The 23,209-nt window shown below is 40.6% G+C and overlaps 1 protein-coding gene across 1 annotated transcript in view; it reads left to right on the top strand.

The window, feature by feature from the left end:
• The first annotated feature begins 3,634 nt into the window (after positions 1 to 3,634).
• The window catches only part of tnn (tenascin N), a 38,169-nt gene continuing 18,594 nt past the window's right edge, over positions 3,635 to 23,209 (top strand). The window contains exons 1-8 of the mRNA XM_022754866.1: positions 3,635 to 3,837; positions 10,537 to 10,734; positions 10,953 to 11,153; positions 11,392 to 11,766; positions 15,855 to 15,988; positions 16,093 to 16,222; positions 18,711 to 18,893; positions 21,110 to 21,199. Of these exons, the coding sequence (XP_022610587.1) occupies positions 10,539 to 10,734; positions 10,953 to 11,153; positions 11,392 to 11,766; positions 15,855 to 15,988; positions 16,093 to 16,222; positions 18,711 to 18,893; positions 21,110 to 21,199 (1,309 nt within the window). The 5' untranslated portion in view covers positions 3,635 to 3,837; positions 10,537 to 10,538. The remainder of the gene's footprint in view (positions 3,838 to 10,536; positions 10,735 to 10,952; positions 11,154 to 11,391; positions 11,767 to 15,854; positions 15,989 to 16,092; positions 16,223 to 18,710; positions 18,894 to 21,109; positions 21,200 to 23,209) is intronic.

A 23,209-nucleotide genomic window follows, 5' to 3' on the forward strand; every position in this document is an offset into this window, starting at 1 on the left:
GTATTGTACAGCCCACAAGGAATTTCCAGACATTTCTCTTAAGTTTGGCCGTTGTAAATGTGTCACTATCTTCAATTCTGATGCTCAGATTTAAGACGAGGAGCAGTCATCACAAATCAGGAAAGGCAGTAGTTTTCACCTCAAATTTAACTTTCTTGCAAGTTTTCATCCTTGCACATCCCTCCATCCAACATGTGACAGCAAGTGTTTACACGTAGTTAATAAGAATCAAAATACAGCCTCACATAATTGAATAAATAAGGTAGCCTTTTCCATCACATAAAGCAAAAGTGACTAAGTACCTCAGTCAAGGACCAACAACTGTGCTGACCTTTAAGCATGTCCAGGTTCACATTGTGATGTCAAAAACACCTTAATCCAGCAGCTTTAAACTTACAGTTTCTGTAAATGATTAGCTTCTGGTCTGGAAGCAAAAGAACAAGGATAAGTAAAAAAGGAAAATAAGAGGTGTGTGGGCTCTTTCTAATAGGAGTTCAGAGATGGTCTTTTTTTTTTCCCCCGGAGAAAGGAAACAGACATGCATCACATTAACGAAGACATAATATAAAATTCACCCTGCAGTAAAGAGTTCTGTTACATCTGTTGCCCATGAGGGGTAAGTTTCCCGGCATCTTACAATGGGAAACAGTCATATTTCCCTACAAGTATAGTGACATGCATGAAATATTTTCCCATTGTTCCATGAAACGCTGTAAATGTCATCACCTCCCACAACACACGAGGGCATGAGTGGAGTTCAATGTGCCGATCTGACATTCTGTGTGTACTTTGTGTTCACTCGAGCTGAGGATTTCCCTTGTTTTTAGGAATGGAGAGAAAATATGTTTTAGCATGAATGAAGTCTGCGAGTATTTAAGACCCTCCACTCTCTCTCTCTTTATATAAACATTCTTATGGTTTTACAATAGCACACAAAAGGAGCTACTACGCTGCAGCTACTGACTAATTGCAAAAGTGTGGTTAGAGGTAATTCCATGGGAATGATGTTTTTCGAGAGTAAGATTAGTCATTATTTTCCACAGAACCACAAAGCATCAGCAAAAATGTTCCCTCAGAAGTAATAAAAAGCTCTTGTAGACAGGTTCTTACCTGAAAGTGAATCTTAATGTTTGTTGACATTTATGTCAAACCTGTTGACAAGTTTGCAGTTTGAATGATTGGTCTGTGCGTGTGGGTGTATGTGTGATACTGCATCACTCACAACTGATTTGGAGTTGGTTCACCTATTTCCAAATCCCAGAGCCCAGTGTAATTGGGTCCAAACATTTGAAGCTGATCTCAGATAAGCAAGAGTCTGCTCACAACTCTACACACATACACACACACACACACAGACATGGAAGGACACAAGTCGTGGCAAAAAGACATATGCCGCCTTATTTACCACCAACACACGCACTGAACATGGAGACTTGTTGGCTACATTACAACCTCCTTGTGTTTCATGTAGTGGCATCTATGTATTAGCAAAATATTTCAACCTTATAAAAATAAATTTAACTTAATTAATCTTAATTAATTTTTGTTGTCCTTATTCTGTAATAGAAAGTTTCATAACTCTCTGATAATGGAAATTGGCAACATGGGTGGAAAACTCTGAACTTGCCTGAACATTACATCCACTGTTGTTCCAAGGTTAAAGCTTAACATCCAGAGGAAGTGTAAACTCTCTGTAATGACTGTCATTATGGAACGTCCGGTGATTCATTCAGGAGCTCTTTGCTTCTAAATGCGCAACAGACACTGTTGCGAAATGACAGATGTTATCTTTCAAGAGTTATTTTGCTTCTCAGTGACAATGATATTGTCCTTGTTCTTTTTGCCTTTTTCTAAAGCCTGGCAAATATGCCATGAAAAACCACTGTATCTTCAATAAACACAAAAATAATATGACCAGACCTTAGCTAATAGTTCTCTTTTAACAATGGCTCAAAAGACGACGTGAAACATGCCGTTCATACTGACCAATTTAGTGGTTCCCTTTGGCTCTAGGGAATGTCTTAAGCTGTTTTCAGCAACAACAAAAAAAAGCTCTGAAAAACTTACTTTATGTCCATGTTGGAGCATTGAGCAGCTAAACCAGCAATATCCAGCTAAATATTTCCCTCAGAAGTTGGTGGAGACCAAAACAGAAAACAAATCAGAGAAGGGGAATTAATATTAGATTATTAGATTAATCACTTAGATTCATAAGATAGACAGTTGTTTTTGTTGTATCAGGTAATAATATGTCGTGTTCACAGCTTGTTGCGCTACCTCCCAGTGCTCCAAAGAACTGTTTTATGCAGGTAACTAAGACTGGACACTGCCATTAGCAGGAACGTCAGTTCTTTTAAGTAAACCAGTTTTTTGCAGCGTTTGCTTAAATGCTTTGTCTCTTTTATCTGTGATTGATCACATTCAGGCTTTCAGCTGGTGAGCAGGTTTGATGTATGCCAAGTGCCAGAATATGTATTGAATTCACACACATGGTTTTGGTGCCAAACATTTCATCAGATGTTGGGTAAGAATGGGAAAAAAAACTCTGTCCAACGCATAGGAGAGTACAATTAAAAATCTGAATTTGTTCTGTACAAACACCTGCCCTCCCAGCCTCAGCTGCAGTGTCACTTGAACAAACTCACCGCCGTCTGTGTTCCCACAGAAACTTGAAACCTTACTTATATATTTAGAGACAAACAGCCACTGTCAGCGTAAACTATTGCCAACCTTGACACCTGGGGGCCTTTGGTAATGGTCATGGTGGTCGAGGCTGATGCACGTTTTCTGTCACTGTTTGTTTCCACGCACTGCAGAATTATTTCAAATTTCAATATGCATACTTGCATAACAGAAACCAAACTGACACAGTATAGTTTTTCTTTGTATGCTTTTAAGTGATCAATGCAGTTTTTGATTAGCTTCTCTGTCGGCTTGAAGGAGTTAGCCTGCTGGAGGCTAAGCAGTAAAATGATACAGAAATAACTTGAGAAACATTTCAGAGAGAACAATAAATGTCAAATGAAGTCAAGACTTTTTGGTTTCTAGCTGCCAATCATCCAAGTAATATTCCAAAGGACTCTTGTGATTATTATCACTATTTCAGGAAATGCTCCAAGCTCTTTTTGTTTGTCTCTAATACGATCTGTTTGTCACTGCTGTGTCTGGGTCATTTGGATCCAAATTTGCCCTTTATTTTAAGACTTCTTGTGTAACCCCATGTACAGTTTTGACTTTTAAAAGCGTATTTTGTCAAAAGTAACGTCTCCCCAGTGGTTCCTTCTATCATAAGCCTACCCTAGGTTTTTTTTGGCTTCAAACTCACTCCCTTGAATCCAACCTTTATCCAGTTACTGTGTTTAAGACCCTACTCCTTCTGCTAAATAGATTAATTCTAGCCTCCTCTGCTAGCTACTGCAACCAGAAACATACGGGGAAGAAAATAAAAATTTGTTATTAAAAAATAAAGAAAGTGTTGAGATGATGAAGAAGCAAGGTAAGAGGTGTGTTTAGACAGAGAGTGATTAACTCAGGGGGAAAAATAACAAATGCTGCTCATGATCTCTCCTCCTCCTTCTCCCTTTTCATTCAATCCCTTGAGTAGAGGAGACACTCCCAAACTAACTGCCCATTGGCCTGTAGGCATTTGGGAGAGATTTTAACAATTGAGGAGGGAGGGGTAGAGCAAAAGTCACTGGTAGCGAAGAGGTCTTTGAATCATTGGGCCCGGGCTGTCAACAGGTGGCAGAGGGAGAGGCTTGGTGACTGACGTTCAGTCCTTCAGAGAAAAGAGAGACAGAAGGTAGAGGAGGAGAACGTTTGAGAAAATCCTCAAGGGTAAGGCAACTTTTTAGTTTTACCATTTTATACATTATACATACATTTAAACATTAAACTAAATTTTTTCCCCTCTATACAATATGTTTGTAGTATTGAATTTTTTAATGTGATATTGATAGTGCTCATCGTTATTCCAGTCGACTATATAGGTGTGTGACAGTTTTAGATGTTTCATTGCTGTATTTTGTTCAACATAAGAATTAAAGTCATTTACTCTCTTAAATTTCTGAACATATAATCGGCTGAATGAAAGTTGATTTATCATGATGACTATCAAGTTAAAAAAAAAACTCAAAGTTGTTAATTCTGCTGAGCTCAGGGAATGCTCATGTTTATTTCTACATCATCTCAAGGGGATCAGTTATGCTGTTTACTTCCCTCATTATCTCTATCTTTTCACACTACAAATTCCATCTCAGCAATTTGCCAGCTTTTCTTTCTCTCCCATCTCCCTTTTTTTTCTCTCCTGTCACCTAACTCCCTTACTCATCTTTCCTTAACTCTGTCCTTTTCTCCTCATCCCTCACCTCTCTGTCTGTATCCTCTCTAAGGCTCCTCTAAGACTTTAATGAAGCAGCGCACATCCAATTTCACTTTCACTCCTATTCCGCTGTCAGGTAGTCGAAAGTTGGACTTGACACCTGGAATTCATCAAGTGTCCCATGACTAAAGCTGTTCTTTTTATGTTAGTTTCAATTTTGCATGGTAGCACTTTGTCTGTGGGAAGCTTGCGGATATCTTGATATTGATATGTGATGGGGTTTGACACATTGAATGAAGTTATGTGAACGTTTGGTGCTCAGGGTGTAAACTTGTTAAGTTTACAAAAAACTTTTTTTTTTAATATTTGAAGTTAGATGCTCCATGAGAACATCTTGAAATTTGGATCAGTTATAAAAAAAAAATTATGTGGATATTTGGAAATGCTCAGACAATATTACATAAATCAACACGATTATTTCCCCATTGGTACAACTATGACAGCCTTTATTGCCTGCAAACGTGTAGCCTATTAGAGTTATTACTTATGACTCCAGTTAACATTCACACTGTATTGTAGATAATCCTAAATTGTCTGTCAACAAAGGTGCCAGCACAAATTTTCCTCTGTGATAATAACATAAATATTTGTATTAAATATGTGCTGGGGTGATAGATATTCTCACAGGGCTGTCAGTCCAGAAGATTTAGCTTTAATGCTACTGTGCTGGCTCGGGGAATACACAGAAGCCCTCACAAAATGAGCTACAGATGTGGGCCCTCAGCCATGCAAAATGATAGAGAGAGAAAGAGAGGGAGGGAGAGAGAGAGAGAGAGAGAGACAGAGAGAGAGAGAGAGAGAGGACCCACAACCCTGAGTGGGTGGTTTATAAAAAGTATTCAGATTGCATACATATGTTTTTTATGGTGTTTTTTTCATTTACCTTCACTGATTGAAAATGACCCCAGGGAACAAGAAAGCAACTGAAAACACATTTTTATCATTTCAAAAATTAATCTCTATCTAGAATTTTGGCTGTTTTTATTAATGCCCGGGTTGCATTATTTTTCTTTTTTTTTTGGTAGGTCAGGTTTTCATTTGGCAACCTCATTGAAACAGTCGAAAAGTGTCTCTATGGTTCTTATGAAGCGAAGTCCTTATCAAGGTCTCGTTGTGGTCTGCATGGCAGCAGGAGGCAGACAGAATCATGAAGATATAAGCTCTGCTCTCAGACGATAATTGCTTTCAGCTTCGTTTTATTCATTTCAGTTTCCCTGTTCTGTCTGCAAGCTGCTGCGTGGGGAAGGAAAAGAGGAAAGGAAAAGAATGCCCGCAAACACAGCAAGTTTGCAACCGCACATAAAGGCACGACCTTGCCGCTCCTCTTTTTCAACCCTCTCTTATTCTCATCCTCAAGCTTGTTGGTTTGGTCCTATGAGGTTTGTCCAGAGTTAAAACCTGGCGAAACACTCTGCTTTTTGTCTGAGGCTTAATGGCTCCCGAGAGAGAATAGGGCAAATGTGCACTGACTTCTTCTTCTTCTACTGCCACTCTCTTTCTGAATCTGTATTCCCAGTACAAGTTATTTTCTACAGCTGTTTGTCTTGGTTCTCGTTATCTGTCCTGCCCTCCCTTTCTCTTGTTCTCTCAACCCAACGTTTGGTGCATTCACTGTTTCCAAAGCCCTGAGAGTATAAGGAGAGTTTTGGAAACACACACAAACACACAAGCATCCCTTACAACTTGTCAAGAAGCCTTTAGTGAAAGGTGTCTGTGGATCCAGACACTATTGTCTGTATGTGATTAAATTGCTGTTGTTACCTCCGGAGGCAAATCCCCCTCGTCTCTATCAGCTATAAATGACAAGTTTCACACACATACTGTACACACATGGGCCAAGTCCCACACACTTCTGTCTCCCTTATAAAAGAGTGAACACACATTACAGGTAGTCAACAAACATTTTACAGGCCCATTGACATAGCTCTGCTTTGACATAGAGAAGTTATTGTCAGAAAGGAATTTTTAACAGTGTTCAAGGACATGTTGAATTTTACTTGTGTAGGCTTGAAAGCCAGGTTGAAATGCTATCTGGAACGGCCATGTGCTGAGTAAGAGCATCCACTGGACTGCCAGTCTGTTTTTCTGCTTTATCCTGCAGTTCGATGCTTATTGACTTGGGATGACTAGTGGCAGCCAGCTGACTTTACATTATGAATGAGTTGGACACTGATGCCAGGGTTCAATATCTTTATGTCACTGGTCCACTGGATCTATACATCCATCTTCCATATATCTATCCGCCCATCGATCCACTCATAGATCCATCAATCATCCACTGATCCATCCATTTATAACTGATCCATCCATCCACCCATCCATCCATCATTTTCCCAGCATTTATTTATTCATTTATCTATCTATATTTTATCCACAAACATGGCCGCGGGAAGTAAGGGTGCACCCTCTAGTGGCGAGAGCATACTATTCTTTATAGTGTTGGCATGACCAGTTCTACTCTGCCTCAGAATGACTTCTTACGGTGACTAACCACTCTCACTCCTCACGCCTAAACCTAACCAATCCAACCAGCGAAGGCAACGATCATTGGCCAATCAGAGGCAGTGTAGGGCGGGTCATGTCAACTTCAAGGTAAGATTCATAAGTTTACAACCTGTTGCTGTAGCATTGATAGTGAATGATGGAAAAAGGCATAATGGAGGAAAAACGTTTTGCAGTTTTTTTTGGCAAACCACCAGCTAAAGAGAGCACAGGTGACGCCCAGCCTACGCAGGAGAGCAGCTCCACCAACACTTGTAATTTAGCATCAGCGCTAGCAACGCGACCACTGAGGAGCTTGTTGCTAACAGGTGTCAGGGTAGGACTGATTTGGCGTTATTTGAGGAGCCTTTCCAGCAACCAAACTTCAGTTTTTCGTACACAAGCAAGAGCTCTGTTTGCAGAAGCTGAAAAACTCAGTCATGTATTTGCCTGCCCATCTCTGTGGCCTTATCCGAGTGGACCTTCTCTGCCTTGCATCGCGTGAAAACATGGCTACGCAATACCATGACCCAGATGAGACAAACTCACTTCTCCCTGATGCATGTCCACATTGACATTTTGAACTCATTGGACATCCATGCCCTGATGAGAGACTCTATTTCCGTAACACATCAGCACAAGGCCACATTTGGATTATTATAACTACCTGAGCACCTGGCCTGCAGCTCAAGGTAAGTTATTTGGTTTGAGGTCCGAGCAGTTAAATATTCTGTCATCAATTACTTTTAACATCACACTGATACACCTTTGACAAAAATGTGCGTATTTGTTGTTACTGCTGCTGCTTTTTTGGTCTGTGTTGCAGTATTATTGTATGGGTTGGGGTAAAATGCTCCTTCCACTACAGCACCCCCAACTTAAAACATCTTCCCGCGGTCCTGTGCACACATGTATTCATCTGGTCATTACTCAATCTAACATCTATCTATCCATTCAGTCATCTATTCAGTCATCCATCCTTTCGTTGATTTATCATGGACACATAAGTCCATGAATTAATTTCCATCAATCCATTCCACCAATCCATTAATTAATTTATCCATTCATGTAGTTATTATACCATCCATCCATCCATCCATCCGACCATGCATCAATCTATCTGTCCATTTATCCACCCATACCGTGCAGTCAACAATCCATCAATTTGTCCATCACCCATCCACCCATCAGTCAGTACATCCTGGTGTTTATCTCTCCATCCATCTACTAATTTATCTATCCTTTTTTCCATCCAACCACTCCTCTACCTCAACTGTGACTGCACCACTTCCCCCTTTGTTTCCCATTTCCTCTCTCGATTAATTCTTCCATCTGTCTCTCTTTCCCACACCAGGACATTCTTAGCAATCAGTTGTGGCACTCCGCTATGCTTGGAAGGTCACAGTGCTATCTCTTCCAAGAGAAATAACAAGAGAGGCCTGAAAATGGCGAGCATCAAATAAAACCTTGACAGGGAGCTATAAACATGCTTGTTAAGCATCTGTGTGCGCCAGCACTCAGTGCCATTCCACATGGCTATAGTGTACTAATGTGGCTAACTGCTAGACTGTCACCGATTCACACACACTCTCTCCATCATTCCCTCTTTTACCTATTCACTCTCTGTCACTCACTCCATCTCTCTCACTCTCCGGTCTTTTCTTTCTATTTCCCTTACTTTCCATCTGCCTCTCTCCATCTCCCTCTCTTAATCATCTATGGTTTGCCCTCCCAAATCTTGGCCTTTGATAAAACACACACTAAATTCTAAGTTTTGGCCACCACACAGGGTCAAAAAAGCAGTTTCCCAGTGATGTCATAACTTGGATTTCTTGCACAGGCCTCCAACCTCAAGCTTTTGACTAGCAGCCATCAAACAGACAGCTAAAATAACCAAGCAAGGTCAAGCATATTGCATTTTGGACTAGTAAGAAACAGGTTATGGTAATTACATGTCTATTTGTCTCCCTTAAAAAGGACTGGAGTATTTTGAATCACAGAGCTACTTGAGTTACATCCTGTGCAAATCATCAGAAGTAGGATTCATAAGCCAACACTTATTTAACTGAAAACATATTGTGTCCAATTGAGTAAGTGATGTAGCTTTCCACCTGAGTTATTGAAAGTACATAAGACCTTTCCGTACCACTCAAAGGTCAAGTATTCTGTTATTTAGGATCCCCACTCAGGATCTCTGTTAATCTGGTATCATCATGGTGGCTGGAGGATTGGAAGGTTTTAGGTTCACTTGTTGACATTTTAATGTTTTGGCCGATGCTCTCCCTGTGTCCAGTGGGATTTTTAGGATCTGTTTCTCTCTCTGGACATTTTCTGCTTTTCCATCTGTTTGAGTCTTTGACACTCAATGAGCAAATGTTTTGATTACAGGGATTTCCAGTTGGTCTGCTGGCCCCCTCTTAAAGCTGCAACCACTTAACAAACATCAGAATAACTTAAGATTTAAAATGACCAAACTATAAATAATTCAACTTTTATAGATCCGATGTAAAGTCCAGCTAAAACAGTGAAATAAGTTTGAGGAAGAGAGTTCTGTCTTCTGTGGTTAGTATGTGCAGTAAGGGGTTTTGCAGTGTATGCATGTTCCATAGAATCATCCTGTGCCGTTTCAAACAAATCCAACAAATTTATTTAAACATGTAGGCTACTGTATATTGCTATGCAGTTTTCCAGTTGTCAAGCATCACAGTGGGTACCCCAACCCTTTATTACTGAGCTTTCAGTCACTCTATTAGAGGTTTTGTGTTTCCATAGACCACACAAGCTCAGCACAGTTAGATCAGAAGTTCCTGCTGCCGCTATTTAAACTTTTACACCAGAAAGTTAAATTCAGACCAAAGTCCCAAAAAAAGGCCTTCAGAAGGTTAAGATGGGCATGCTATTTTGAAAGCATGTAATTTCGGTTCCCTGGGGAAGCCGCTGCGAGGTTTTATGTTCACATGACATCACTGTCATTAGATACAATGACATCATCACTGAGGACAGGTTTCTGAAGCTCTGAAACGCCTGACTGAGCACAATTTATGGTTTAGAGCAAAAGGATCTCTGGCAAAGTGATGACTGCTCACTTTCTCCTGCCATACTGTGGAATGAGGGGCATAAGAAGCACACACACACTCGCACACACCACAGTGACATAAGGGTTCAGGTTTCCTGAAATTAAATATACACCAGCGTGCCCCAATGAATGTAATGTAACTTATGTACCATCCAGACTGTATTTCTGTCCTCAGTTCTCTATAAATCTCTGACTGGAAAGTACAAACGTGACCCTCTTTCAGCCAGAGACTGAAGTCCAGCCAGCCATGACGACAAACATCTACAGTTTCAGTAGTCTGTTACACTTAGTGCATGCAGAAGATACAATCTCCAAAAAAAAAAATGCATATACTTGCACTAAATAACAGATGGAATATATATTTCAGCTCCAAGTGTGGTCTCATGCCACTTGGTGTGAAAATCTTAGAAGTGAATTTGATGTGCAATTACAGTCACAAGTGAGGAGTTTAGTTTTGTTCTTATTGATGCTTTCTATTGTGTAAGGTAAAAACAACTTTACTTAAACAAATACCCCTACATTTTGGGAAACATGCTTGTGAGGTGAGCTGCACACTTGCCGTTACACTTGAACAATCTGCTCTTATCTTGTCTTCTAGCCATGACCACTAGACTCCTGTGGAGGGCCCTGTGCCTGCTGGCCCTGCTCTGCACCATCTCACACTTGAGCTCCGCCGACAACCACCCAGACCCCTCAGCCCCAGAGCAGGGAGTCACCTTCAGCCATGTCTATAAAATTGACATCCCAGGGAGCTCCACTTGTAAACTAGAACGCCTGCCAGCCCAGGATGAAGCAGGTCATTAAAATCTAAATAAAAAAAAAAAAAGATGCAACTAAGAATATTTATAGACACAAGCAGGAATATGAATATGTGTATGCAGCTGTAGTATATAGCTATAGTATTGCATGTTGACTTTTCCACTGGACATTAATGTTATACTTAAATCTGTGACCATTTTCAACCATTGCAGTATATTTGGCATCTAAAAAGTAGAATTTTGCCCTATTTTGTAGGTTTGCAGACAGAGACCACTACGAATGGAGAGAACGACATCATCTTCAAACACAACATCAGGCTACAGACGCCAAAGTGTGACTGTGAAGAGTCTGAAAGTTTCAAGTCCTTGATGTACAGAGTCAATGGGCTGGAAGAAGAAGTCAACTACTTAAAGACCCAGTGTACTCAGGGCTGTTGTGGAAGAGGTGGTGCTGCAGGTAAGCTGTGTCACAAACTAAATATTTAGGAGGCTGACCAAGGAAGTCAACTCTTGACCCAGAACTGATAGTGTGAACAAATGGGGAAAAAAAAAAAAATTTATTTTATGAGATATTTTCTATGAACGAGTGAAGAGGTTTGCAAGTAATGCCCTTAGAAACCACAATTCTGTCTTAAACCTATAAATTATCTATCAAGCATACAGTGTGACCTTTTCACCTTTTTTTCTTTCTCAAGGTGTGGACACAAGCTGTAGTGGCCATGGTACCTACCAACATGACACCTGCAGCTGCCTCTGCAACCCAGGATGGGAAGGCCCAGATTGCTCAGTGTCCTCCTGCCCGGACGAGTGCAATGACAACGGCCGATGTGTGGATGGGAAGTGTGTGTGCCATCAGGGCTACACAGGAGATGACTGTAGCCAGCTGATGTGTCCAGACAATTGCAACGACAAAGGACACTGCGTGAATGGAAAATGTGTGTGTTTCTCACACTTCACCGGCGAAGACTGCAGCGTCCAGAAGTGTCCTAATGACTGCATCGGTAACGGCCAGTGTGTTGACGGCCAGTGCATCTGTGAAGAAGGCTTTTATGGGGAGGACTGTTCATTAGGTAAGCTATTCAAATGCTGAGTAATACAAATTCTATGGAGTATTTTCATTTCATGCATAATAACTCAGTAATGGATGGATATATCCTTCCATTTAGCTCAAAGCCCTGGACACACCAGAAAATGGAACAGCATTTATGCGTCCTTGTGATATACTGTAGGTGGTACTAAAGGCTTGATGATTAGTGATGTTACATTCGCAAATGATCCATTTCTTTTCAACAGCTCTTTGGTACGAGCGAAGGGAACCAAGTCATACTTGAGAGCTGCTCTGTTTATCATTTAGCCCAAATTTCACTGCTTTCCCTAAATCCACTCCCCTTTATGCGAGCAGTGAGAACCAGCCAGTCACAAGAGGTGGATGTGCTTGGGGAAAAAAAACGATCCAAACTCCAGCAGCCGCACTTTGATGCACTTCAGCCATAAAAGCAATGAAAAAGCAGAGTGAAATATTTGCAAATCAAAAATATCATTGAAAGCAGGGTCACAATCTACACTGCCACTTAAAAACACAGCAATGGTGTAATTTCATCAGTCAGTCAGACAGTCAGGGACAGACATTTATAGAGCTGGCAAAATGGAGCCATAAGAGAACTATATTTCCCATCTCAAATTGTGATGTACAGAGTACTCGCATGGCTAGCAGGTGAACTACAGTAGCTGATGAGGTAATGCTCATACACTAGCAAGATGGGGAACACCCCACCATATTCATACATAATTATTTTAGCCTGGCAGTTGTCACTCTGGCTTTGCTGCTACTTCATGGCAGCAACTCAGGGCCAGCTAAAATGAGAAGCCCGCTACCAAAGTATCGTGTACCTTTTGTGAATCAAAAGGAGAGATAAATGATTCAGTAAGAGATTAGGTAGCATTGTCTTTTAGCAAATATTTTTTACCAAAATTAATCAGACACCTTTCTTATGTTTTTGGCTTTTAGTACCAACGTCTTTTCTAATATATAATATGTTACAATGACCAGCAGCAGAATCCTTGTTGCTGCTCGAACTATAAAAGTCCCTCAAAGAGAAGTCTTATCCACTAAATCTAATAAACTATTTGAAATAAATGGTCACTTCACTGATGTAAGATGTTATGGCAGTTTTCATGATGGCCATAGTGACCTACTTCTGTGGAATTCAAAGAATCTCTCTGACAGTTATTTCAGATATAGCAGCTGATGGGGGCCCTTTCAGTGCGCTGACCCCATGACCACTGGCAGCTTTGGCCTCTGGACGACTTCAGGTCACATAATACCACGGGAATATAAGAACACCCATTGGTCTTTTGGGGCTCCATCAAGTTTTGACCCCGCAGAAGAATCATCATCTTTCCTGCTAAATGCACTGCTTGCCAGACCACTATTACTGTACTGCCTCAGGAGCTGAGTACAAAATTGCATTTTATGGCAATTTAAGGCCAGGCGAGCAGAAAGGTGAGCAGCAGCTGCCAGGCATGGACAGTTTAATTCACTGAGTTCACACTTTCAGACTGTGACAGGTTCTAAAGAAATCCAGAATATTCAGTTGCAGGTAAATGTCAAAACTGCAGTAGGAGCTTTAAAATATTCTCTTTCATAAAACAACATATGTCTATATTTATATTTTCTTTAACCCAAAGGACAGAACACACCCTTTAAAGCAGATGATATCTAAGGTTTACTATGTGTGGTTCCAACAAAAGAAGATCCACAGCCAACTTCGGGTCCTGAACCAAAGTTTTAGAAACTAGAATAGAGCATAAATGGTATAGTCTTCACAGTAGCAGGTCAGTTATGTCAAACCCTTGATGGCGATTTAGTTTCTTCAAGCTGCGTTTTTGCTCTGCAGAGGCAGAATAGTTAGAGACAGATCTGCAGCTTTTCGTGTGTAGGTGCTGTTGAATGGAGTCCAACATCAACATTGGCACCGTGTCAGAGGAAAAAACAGGGAGGGAGGGAAAGTGGGAGGTAAGAAAGAAAAAATACATTGTGTTGATTTTAGGTGTTAGTAATAATAGTGGTAATAAGCAGCGGGAGAAGAGGAGCACAAAAGCAAAACAGTCGAGACGTTCTTTGTTTTTTGTGGCTACCTTCCATTTCAACACCTGGATGATGGATGTCAGTCTGCTCCCTGGGTGATGACGGCAACGTGACTCTCAAAGTATTCCTTTAGATAGACTGTACATCCATTACAGGGCAGTTGCATTCCAATGTGATTGATGTTAATATAGCTTCAATATTGTTTTTTTTTATCTCCACTATCAAAGGCAGATGTAATGTGGTTTAGAGAATCAGGGGTGCCATAACAAAGAAAATATGTTCTTAGCCTAAATTCTTGTCAATCCTACAGGGGAAAAGAGGAACATTTAGCAGCCACATCTAATGAGGTGATCTGGATATAATGAATTTAGTAACTTCTTCAGAGCTACATCAACACATCGCAGATGCTTTTTGTTTAACGCTCTTATCGAACTCTCTTTGGCGGTCTCAAAAATGTTTCCTTTGATTTATGGACGCATTTAAAGAGATTGTGTTCAACATAATGTACCCTTTGAATTTTTCAACTCAAAACCATATTTGGCCACTTTTTTCAAGTTCCATTTGAAAATATTCCCTTGAAAATATTTATAAACTGGGGGGGGGGGGGGGGGGGGGAGATAATGGGACACAGAGGAACAAAGAAAAAGAAGTTGATTTAATTCCCATTTCATTGGGCCAGAACATTGTTAACAGTGATACTTCCTTTGTGCTCATTCACTGCAGATTTACAGTCTTTTTATGTTGTTTCAGTCATATTTTCCTTCTTCAAATGGTATTTTACACATTTCCAATCAAAGAAGACACAAATCACTATTAGTCTCCACTTTTCCAATCTTAATATGTTAATTTATTCGCCCTTAGCTCTTCTGAAATATAATTCCAGGGTAAAGATTGTTGATAGTCGTGCCTGAAGTAGCAACAGGGATATTAAGTGATACTAGATGGAAAAGGACTGCTACATTTGAGGAAAAACATTAAACTTCCTGTCTTTGCCGTGTGGAACAGCGTCTTAACCTGATGTGAATTCCTTCCCCTCCAAAGTTATGGCGGACTCCTTCACCACCCGTTCCATATTTTTCCCTTATGCTTACATTTTCTGGGTACCATGCTTTACTTCTCTTAATTCATCACCATCTACCATTTATTTCAGTCTTTCGTACCCACAGAAAGTTCTTCTTGTTTGTGGAAAGCCTCACTCCCCAACACTGCTGACTTGCTGTCTTCTGTCTTTTGGCTGCTGTTTTGTTATTGTACTCCCCCGTAGTAGTAATATACCTTCTCACCCCCTTACCATATTTTTTCCATCATCTTCAGTGAAGCTCTTTGGCTTTTTGTAACCACTGAAAAACAATATTTTTCCCAATTGTTTCCAGCTCAGGTTTGTGAAGGGACCTCAATGTTCAAAATATGCATTGTGTTTGCCTGGTTCATGACTCCTCTCCAATGGTGTAAGAGGGACAGGCAGGTGAAAGACAAGGACAGCTTCAGCTTCCAGGCAGCCATTGGTTTCTGTCATAAGTTCACTCTAAACTTGAAACCTGCTAGAGTTATGTAATCCATCACAATGAACACCAAATCTGTTTTCATTGTTGGACCTTAAATAATTTAAAAACAGAGAGTCCTGAACTCCTGTGCAGTGAACTATTCATTTATCCATTCATTTTGCCTTGTGTATGACCCTTATGAAGTGTTTGGGCATAAACATAACAAATAGGACAAGACTTGCTTTTCATTTATTTAATTTATGTAATAGATAATCACAACTTTTGTCAGAATTTTGATTTTGAAATTCAGGAAACTAAAACATCATTTATTGAGATGTTACCTGCTGTATCTCAAGCAAGTTTCAACTCAGTGCAAGCTGATCTCCATTATTTTTATTTTTATTTTTTTTTACAATTGAGCCATGCCCACTACAAGTGAAGAGAAGAAGAAAGACAAAATACAAAAAAAAAAAAAAAAACAGTAAAGGATGCAATTAAAGAAATAAAATGTTATATTTATCTTCTACAACCTTGATTAAATATTCACTCTGTCTCTTTCTCTGCATCTACCCGTTGTCTCTCTCAGTCTTCGGCCCACAGGGTCTGCGGGTGGTTAAGGTGACTGACATCTCTCTCCTGGTGGAGTGGGAGTCCGTTCGTGGGGCAGAGCATTACATTCTGACATATCATCCCAAAGGCGATGAGAGTGCCCTGGAGCAGGTAGTTTTTTTCTTTTTTTGGTCATAGGATAGGTATGTCAAATAAAGGACGAAGCATGGAACCACATTTTTTAAACGTCTTTGTCTGTACCTGTCATACCCAAGGTTCGGATTCCCAACACAGAGAACTCCTACCTCATCACAGGACTGACTCCTGGGGTCACTTACATTGTCCAGGTGTATGCAGTCATCAAAGAAGTCCAAAGTGAAGCAGACAAGATTGAGGCTACCACAGGTGAGTACCAGTAACTGTGATCACAACTAAAAAACATAACTGACAGCATTAAACATTTGACTTAAGGAGCGTTTTTCATAGTGACATTCATTTGTGGTGAAGTGGAATAGGGCTGAGTGCAGCATGTCTCCTTTTAGTGTGTCTGTGTTTTTTAGAGCAAGGACAGATGTGACCTAGGTATGGCCTGCAGGTCTGGGGGATTTAGTTAGACTTTCTGTGGATTAAATGGTCACTGTTGAGGTCAAATGTAGGTACAAGCATGGAAAGGCTTAAATGTCAAGCTCTTAAATGTTTAGCGGAAGGAAGTGCTGCAGTTTAAGATACTAGATTATAAGGCAGAGGCTAGTGCAAGGCAAAAGGATGGACAAGTGTGAAGTCACAGATCACCAAGAAATTCAAATACTGAATTTGCATTTGAACAGCTACTTGCATGTCTACATGGATGGACAGTACATCCCCCTTTTGCTGAATTACTTGCAGTAACTTGTGTAAGGTGAGGAGAGTTTTTTCCTGTACCTTTTTAAAGATATGTCTTTTTACACAAATGAGATGCTAAAAGCAATGAACAAGCTGAAGGATGTCATTACTAAGTGTTTCATTAAGCACTGGTTTGTTAACCATTAAATTTAAAGGTAATTACGAGGAAATGAGTCCACGGATGTGTTTAATGGAAATCGAACTTGCTCACAGATGTGGCAGGACACAGATGTGAAGAGAAAGAGATTAATAGACAGAATTGGTGGGCGTGAGTGAGACAGACAGACAGAGCGAGAGTTTGACTCTAATGTGTGGTTAGCCTGGTTAGCCATGGAAAACCTCACACAGCATGGAATTCCCGTACGGGCATGGGAAAACAGACCATCATCTGGCGTATGGTTGTGTGAGGAGTACATAGCATGAGGCAGTTGTTTCACTGGTCACACAGTTTTCAACTTCAAACGATTCTTTACTTCAAAAGAGGGTTTAAAGAATATTTTTCTTGATCTCTTTGGAAAACACAATAGCTGACATTAAAAAAAAAAAAAAAAAAAAAAAAACTTTTCATTTGAACCTTTTGTTCTGTTCTTTTTTCACCATATGCTACAAATCCTGACATGCCTCCTCTTTGCTAATATTCAAAATGGTACCTGTCTGTCAAATTTATGTAATTGCATGAACAAAGTACATAAAAGCCTAAAATGTCTCTAATCTTTGCCAAATACCCCTGTTAGCATGCCCGAGCAGCCATAGGACTCAAAATGAGGAGATAGGGAGTCCAGAGTGATGTTTCAGCAAGAAACTTTTATTTTGTTTTTTTATTTCACATTGCACCGTGCACCATGTCGTCTGGAAATCACCTGCCAGCCCAACAGAATGCACAGACTGATTGCCTTTTATATAAGGATGTCTGTTCATCTGTTAGGCTGGCCTATACCATCACTGGGTAAATTAACACATACATTTCTAATCACAACACCGACATTCCTATTCACAATTAGAACCACACAACATATAAACTCAACTCATATCGCCCTCCCGGAACTTATTAATAAGAGTGCAAGCCCCCGGGGAAGTCTTTCACTCGCACACCCTGGGGAGGAGAAGACAGGCAGATGTAAGTTGAACATCAGATAGAATTTAACTATTCACTGTGTGGTGAACTTAGCATGCACTTCTTAAGTTCATGTAACAAATACTATTTATCAACTCACGTGGGTCATCCGCTCCCTTGCAGGGGAACGGTGAGGTGAACAGCCCTGTGTTCTTACAAACCCGTGACCCACGCAATTACAAATTTATATCACTAAATTCATACTAAAAATCACACCTGTGTTTTATGTACCCTGTTGCACTTAACATATGACAATATGTACAATTATCCATTTGATCACATATCAATAATAGTAATATTTACTATTGACAATGGTAATGGCACTCTGACATTATAACCCCTGTCTGACTATAAAGATATGTTAATGGTTATGTGTTTTATGACTTAATTTACACTTTGAATATACATACTGTTGACATATTTGACTTAAATGTAGTGTTGTGGGTCCAAATATTTAAAAAAAAACCCACAAATTTAAGTAAATTATTACCCTGCCAATGCAGTTACATTTCAACCTGAGATTAATTATTTTTCTAATCATGCAAGACTGGCAATCACTCAATGCTTGTATTATAATTTTATGATATACATGATCAGACTGAGAGTCATTCTCTGCTGGTGTTCATGTTTACAATTTAAAAAATGTGTTTACACCGTGCACTTTTCCTGACATTTTAGTGACAATGTCACCATGTGGTAGCATAATGAAAATTCCTGTTTGGCACCCGCCCTGGGAAGGTCACATTTCTGGGTGGTAGGGATTCAATGTCTTGCTCAAGGACATGTGGGAGCAGAGCAGGGCAGATGCTTGTGATTATTGTGGCTGTAATGCAGGCTTTCCCAGTTTGACGCTCATGTCTGCTCCACCTTGTTGTCCAACACTTGTATTCTTCCCAGATGTCTCAGCTATTGATGGTATCCGAGTTCTTGGCCAGACAGAAGTCTCTATTCAGGTGGAGTGGAAGAACCCACCGACTGAAGTAGATCACTTCAGGCTCACACACACTGACCCAGAAGGACAGGAGGAAGAGCTGAGCGTACAGAGGAGCCAGGAGGCACGCACCAAACACACTATTGTGGGTAGGTCTTGAACAAAATGAACACAATTTGCACATATGACATAAATATTCTTAAAATTCCCTGAAGATCATATTTTGTTGCTCAACTGTTTGTTACTACCCTGCCTGTCTGATACTTCATGGTAAGTATTCTATTGTGAAGCACTTTGTAACTTTTGTTTTGAAAACTACTAAATTGATGTCATTACTTACCCAAATACAGTAAATATACAATATCAGGCACACACATGCAATATGTGTGTGTAAATACCTAGATTACGTCACCTTGTCACAGTTCTGCATCTCAGGTCACCCCCCTCACTTCATTCCCTGTCATCCAGCTCCCAGTCCGTAATTTTCCATTCACCATGTTCTCCTGCGCCTCCCTGCATTAGCCACGCCCACCTCATCAAGCCAATTCCATTCACCTGGTCACACAGCTGCCCCTGATTACATTCACCCAGTATATGAACTCCAGCCTTCCAGTCATTCTTTGCCAGATTGTTCTTAGCTTTTCTCCATGCAAGACTCCCAAGCATTTCTTGGACTGATTCCCTGTTGCTGAACCTGTTTGTCCCCGACTTGACTTTCTCATCTGAACCCCGGTAATTACTTCACCCTTCTGTCCCTGACCTTGAAAACTGCTTTTGTGACTTTGGCCTTTGTTTGTATTATGGCCCTGTTCAGACCTGGTATTAATATGCGTCTTCAGTGATCCGATCACAAGACCAACCTCCGAATGTGGTCTGAGTGATCGGATTTCAAATGCGCCCTCACTGCGTCTTGGGTACGTTCACACCTGTACTTAGAGCTGACCACTTGTGAGCGGATCACCCTAGACTGAAGTTAATATCAGGTCTGAACAGTCTGAACACGTGGCCACATTCTTTTAGCAGTTTGAATGCAAATGCACCTTGGCCACCTTGAAGAAACCATCTACTCTACTGATTATGTATTTATATTATATAGATTATGTGTATATATACTATTTCAAATGGACAAGAGTTTGTTTCACTGTAAGACCTGTGTGTATCTTATTAATTCACTCAACCCTTCCCTGCCTCGCTCGCGCGCTCTCGCTCTTTCTCTCACTCACACACAAGTGAATTGACAACGGACCCTTCTGTTGATTGGCTAAAAACAATAACTCATACTTGTTTATTTGCATATAAAGCGGGAAAGTGAGATCCATCACAAGTGGTCAATTGATACGCATGTGGAGACACATATTATAGCCAGTTGTGAACAGACGTACTTAGGCCCTGTTCACTCCTGGTATTAACATCCATCTCGTTTGATCCCATCACCCAAGTGGTCAGCTCCAAGTACAGGTGTGAACAACCAAGACGCATTGAGGGCGCAATTGAGATCCGATCACTCGGACCACATCGGAGGTGGTGTGGGCCATGTGTGGCCACATGCTATTGAACGCAAATGCGTCCTGGCCACACAGAAGTACCACCCACTCTACTGACGTCCTCTGCCACGGTCTAATTAGTCCCGCCACAGCTTCATAATGAACGGAAAATGTTATTTCAAATGGGTAAAACTTTATTTCACTGTTAATGCTGTGCGTAGCGCATTAATTTGTTCAACCCCTCCGTGCCCCGCTCGCTCTCTTTCTCGCTCACACGTGCGCACGGTACAAAAGCACATTGGCAACAGACCCCTCTGTCAATTGGCTAAAAACAAGCACACTGGTTTATTTGCATATAAAGTAGGGAAGTGAGATCCTATCACAAGTGGTCAATAGAAACACATGTTGAGACACATTTTAAAGCCAGGTGTGAACAGATCACTGAAGATGCATGCTAATAACAGGGCTGAACAGCGGCTGTGATCCTGTGCTGGCTCATTCGGCCAGAGCGTCCAGGTCTTCCAGGAAGATTTGGATTTACCTGCCAGCTCCAGGTTCTGCCTTCGTAAAAATAAAGGTCACTACAAACTGCTTTTGTTGAACTGTGTGCTGCATTTGGGCCCTACACACGCCAGTTACACACCTAGAATATGTCAAATTATCAATATACAGTCTTATAGTATGAAATAAAATCATCATTCAAATACATAGCAGAATATTGCTTCATATAAAATATCATTTTGGCTTTTAAGTTTGTAAAATGTTACCCTTGAGATGAACCTTAAGTTTGGGAACCACTTGTGCGGGACATTACAATGGTACAGAGAGCAGTTTGTTACATGTTTCCCAGTTTAGAGTTGAATACATGTGTCTTTCTACAGGTCTGTATCCAGGAACAGAGTACCTGATCTCAGTGCAGGCCATCAAAGGAACAACTGAGGGGAAGGCGTCCTCTGTCACTGGTGCCACAGGTCAGTGTTGACACATCAGCATTCATGAGTTGTTTTAACTGAATGTGACTGATGTTATTATCAGTACGCACAGACTGGGCCCAGTTTTCCTGAAATGGACCACTGCCATGCAGAAATTGCATCGAGACTGCGTTTGTGCTACAACTGGCTGTGTCTCCATGTGGCTGGCACTGAAAATGAACACTTCAGATGATAGATCAGCCACTTGTGGAAGTGAAAGACATTAAAGAAACGACAGTATCCATATTCCACTTAGTTTGGATTTGGGTGCAGCATCAAAGACAGCTCTTAGCTCCTGTATCTGTAATTCACCAGTGGTCGGATTCTAATAGGAAAAACACATAATCTGTCACATGCAATACTGACTTGCCATACGATACAACCTGGTATTACCGTCCACACACAGCCAATGATAATAGCATAATGATTACAGCCAGCAAGAGGCACCATTACTGGTTTAAAGGGCTGGAATTTACAGTCTAATAATCTGGACAGTTTCTAATGGCTGTGGTGAGCATGGTCACTGAGGGGAAACGTGATATGGACGGTGTGACGACTACAAGATGCTCTGATGATCAGATCCCTGATGGTTCGGGTGAGAGGGTCCATGATTTAGAGTCCATCTGGTACAGAGTTCTACGTATCTGGTCTAACTGGGTTCTGGTCTGGTTTTAAAACGTGAGGAGGAATTCATTATACATTTTCTCTTTAACAGCTGGTATTTGCTTTAAAGTTATTATTTAAGTGATTGACAAATGGTCCACAACAGCACGCTGGACCTCCAGTTATTATTCTGCTCATTTGTGCTTTGTTTTCTGCTTTTCTCTCTCTCTCGTGCCCCTTCCTTTCCTTCCTGCTTCACCTTCGCTCTCAGCTCACTCAGTTCAAAAGCAGTCTCCAGGTTGATAGCTCTTCATTTTTAGACCCTGAGGCAGCCAATTTAATGGTTTTTAGTCATCAGTGTTAGCGAGGTATTTTCAAGACTCACCTCTCCTCTTTTGAAGTCAGTCAGGTACTCAAGGGCCCCTGTCATTGCTAATCTTTTTTCTTTTGTGAGTGTGCCACCTAATTGCAGGAGTGTGTGCATGTGAGTGTGTGAGAATGTGCTAATCTACAGCAGACAGACAGTGGCTTGTCTCTACTCCAGTAGCTACAATCCTTCATTTTAGGTGTAGCATGAAAGGGCTTAGAGGTGTTTGAGGAGAATAGTCCTCCGCTCTAGTTGCCAGCAAAGATGTGTTAGTTTCATGATGACTGACGTGATGCAACAGAGAGCAGAGTCCCCCTACTATCTCGTCCAACATGCTGCTTGCCTTGGGCCGGCGTAGTTTATACGTGGTGAAAGATAAAAGGAGCACAAGGAGGAAATATGGAAAACACAGCAACAACAATAAAGAAAAAAAGGTGACAGTAGGTGCTGTGATTACAGCAAGAAATGAGCAGGAATAATGACACAGCACAGGGTCAAATAAGGATACAATAAGAAAAAAAAAGATATTTATAGGGTAATCAAGAGCACGAATAAGGCAGGATGTTAGAATAATGGGTCACAAAGAGGTAATATCAGAGACGTTATGTAGCAGCACGTAATGCATTACTGCAGAGCTGTTGCTATATGAAACTGATCTTTGTTCCCAGGGGTAAAAGCTGACTTCTTCCATTATAGATGCTCCATTGTAGAAAGATTTCCCTACATTTCCTCTTCACTTTTACCATCTGTCTTCCATTCTTTTTTTTTCTCCATCTGAATTTCTTTCACAGTTCACTGTTGGCATATTTTTAATTATACTGTAGTTCTGTGCCTTTACCCTCTGATTTATGAAAGGTAAAGTATTTCTCAAAATCCCACTAATTTATTAATTAAATTCCTTTTCTTTCTTATCAATTGATAACACAACATTCAGGAAATTACTTTTTAACAAAACCCAAAAGATGAATGTACTATTTTTTTTTGACCTCCCACCCAAAAAATTATACTTAAACACAAAAATAGACTCACAAGAATTGATT

Source organism: Seriola dumerili, unplaced genomic scaffold (genome assembly GCF_002260705.1).
Source record: "Seriola dumerili isolate Sdu_G_001 unplaced genomic scaffold, Sdu_1.0 BDQW01000226.1, whole genome shotgun sequence".
NCBI classification, from domain to species: Eukaryota; Metazoa; Chordata; class Actinopteri; order Carangiformes; family Carangidae; genus Seriola; species Seriola dumerili.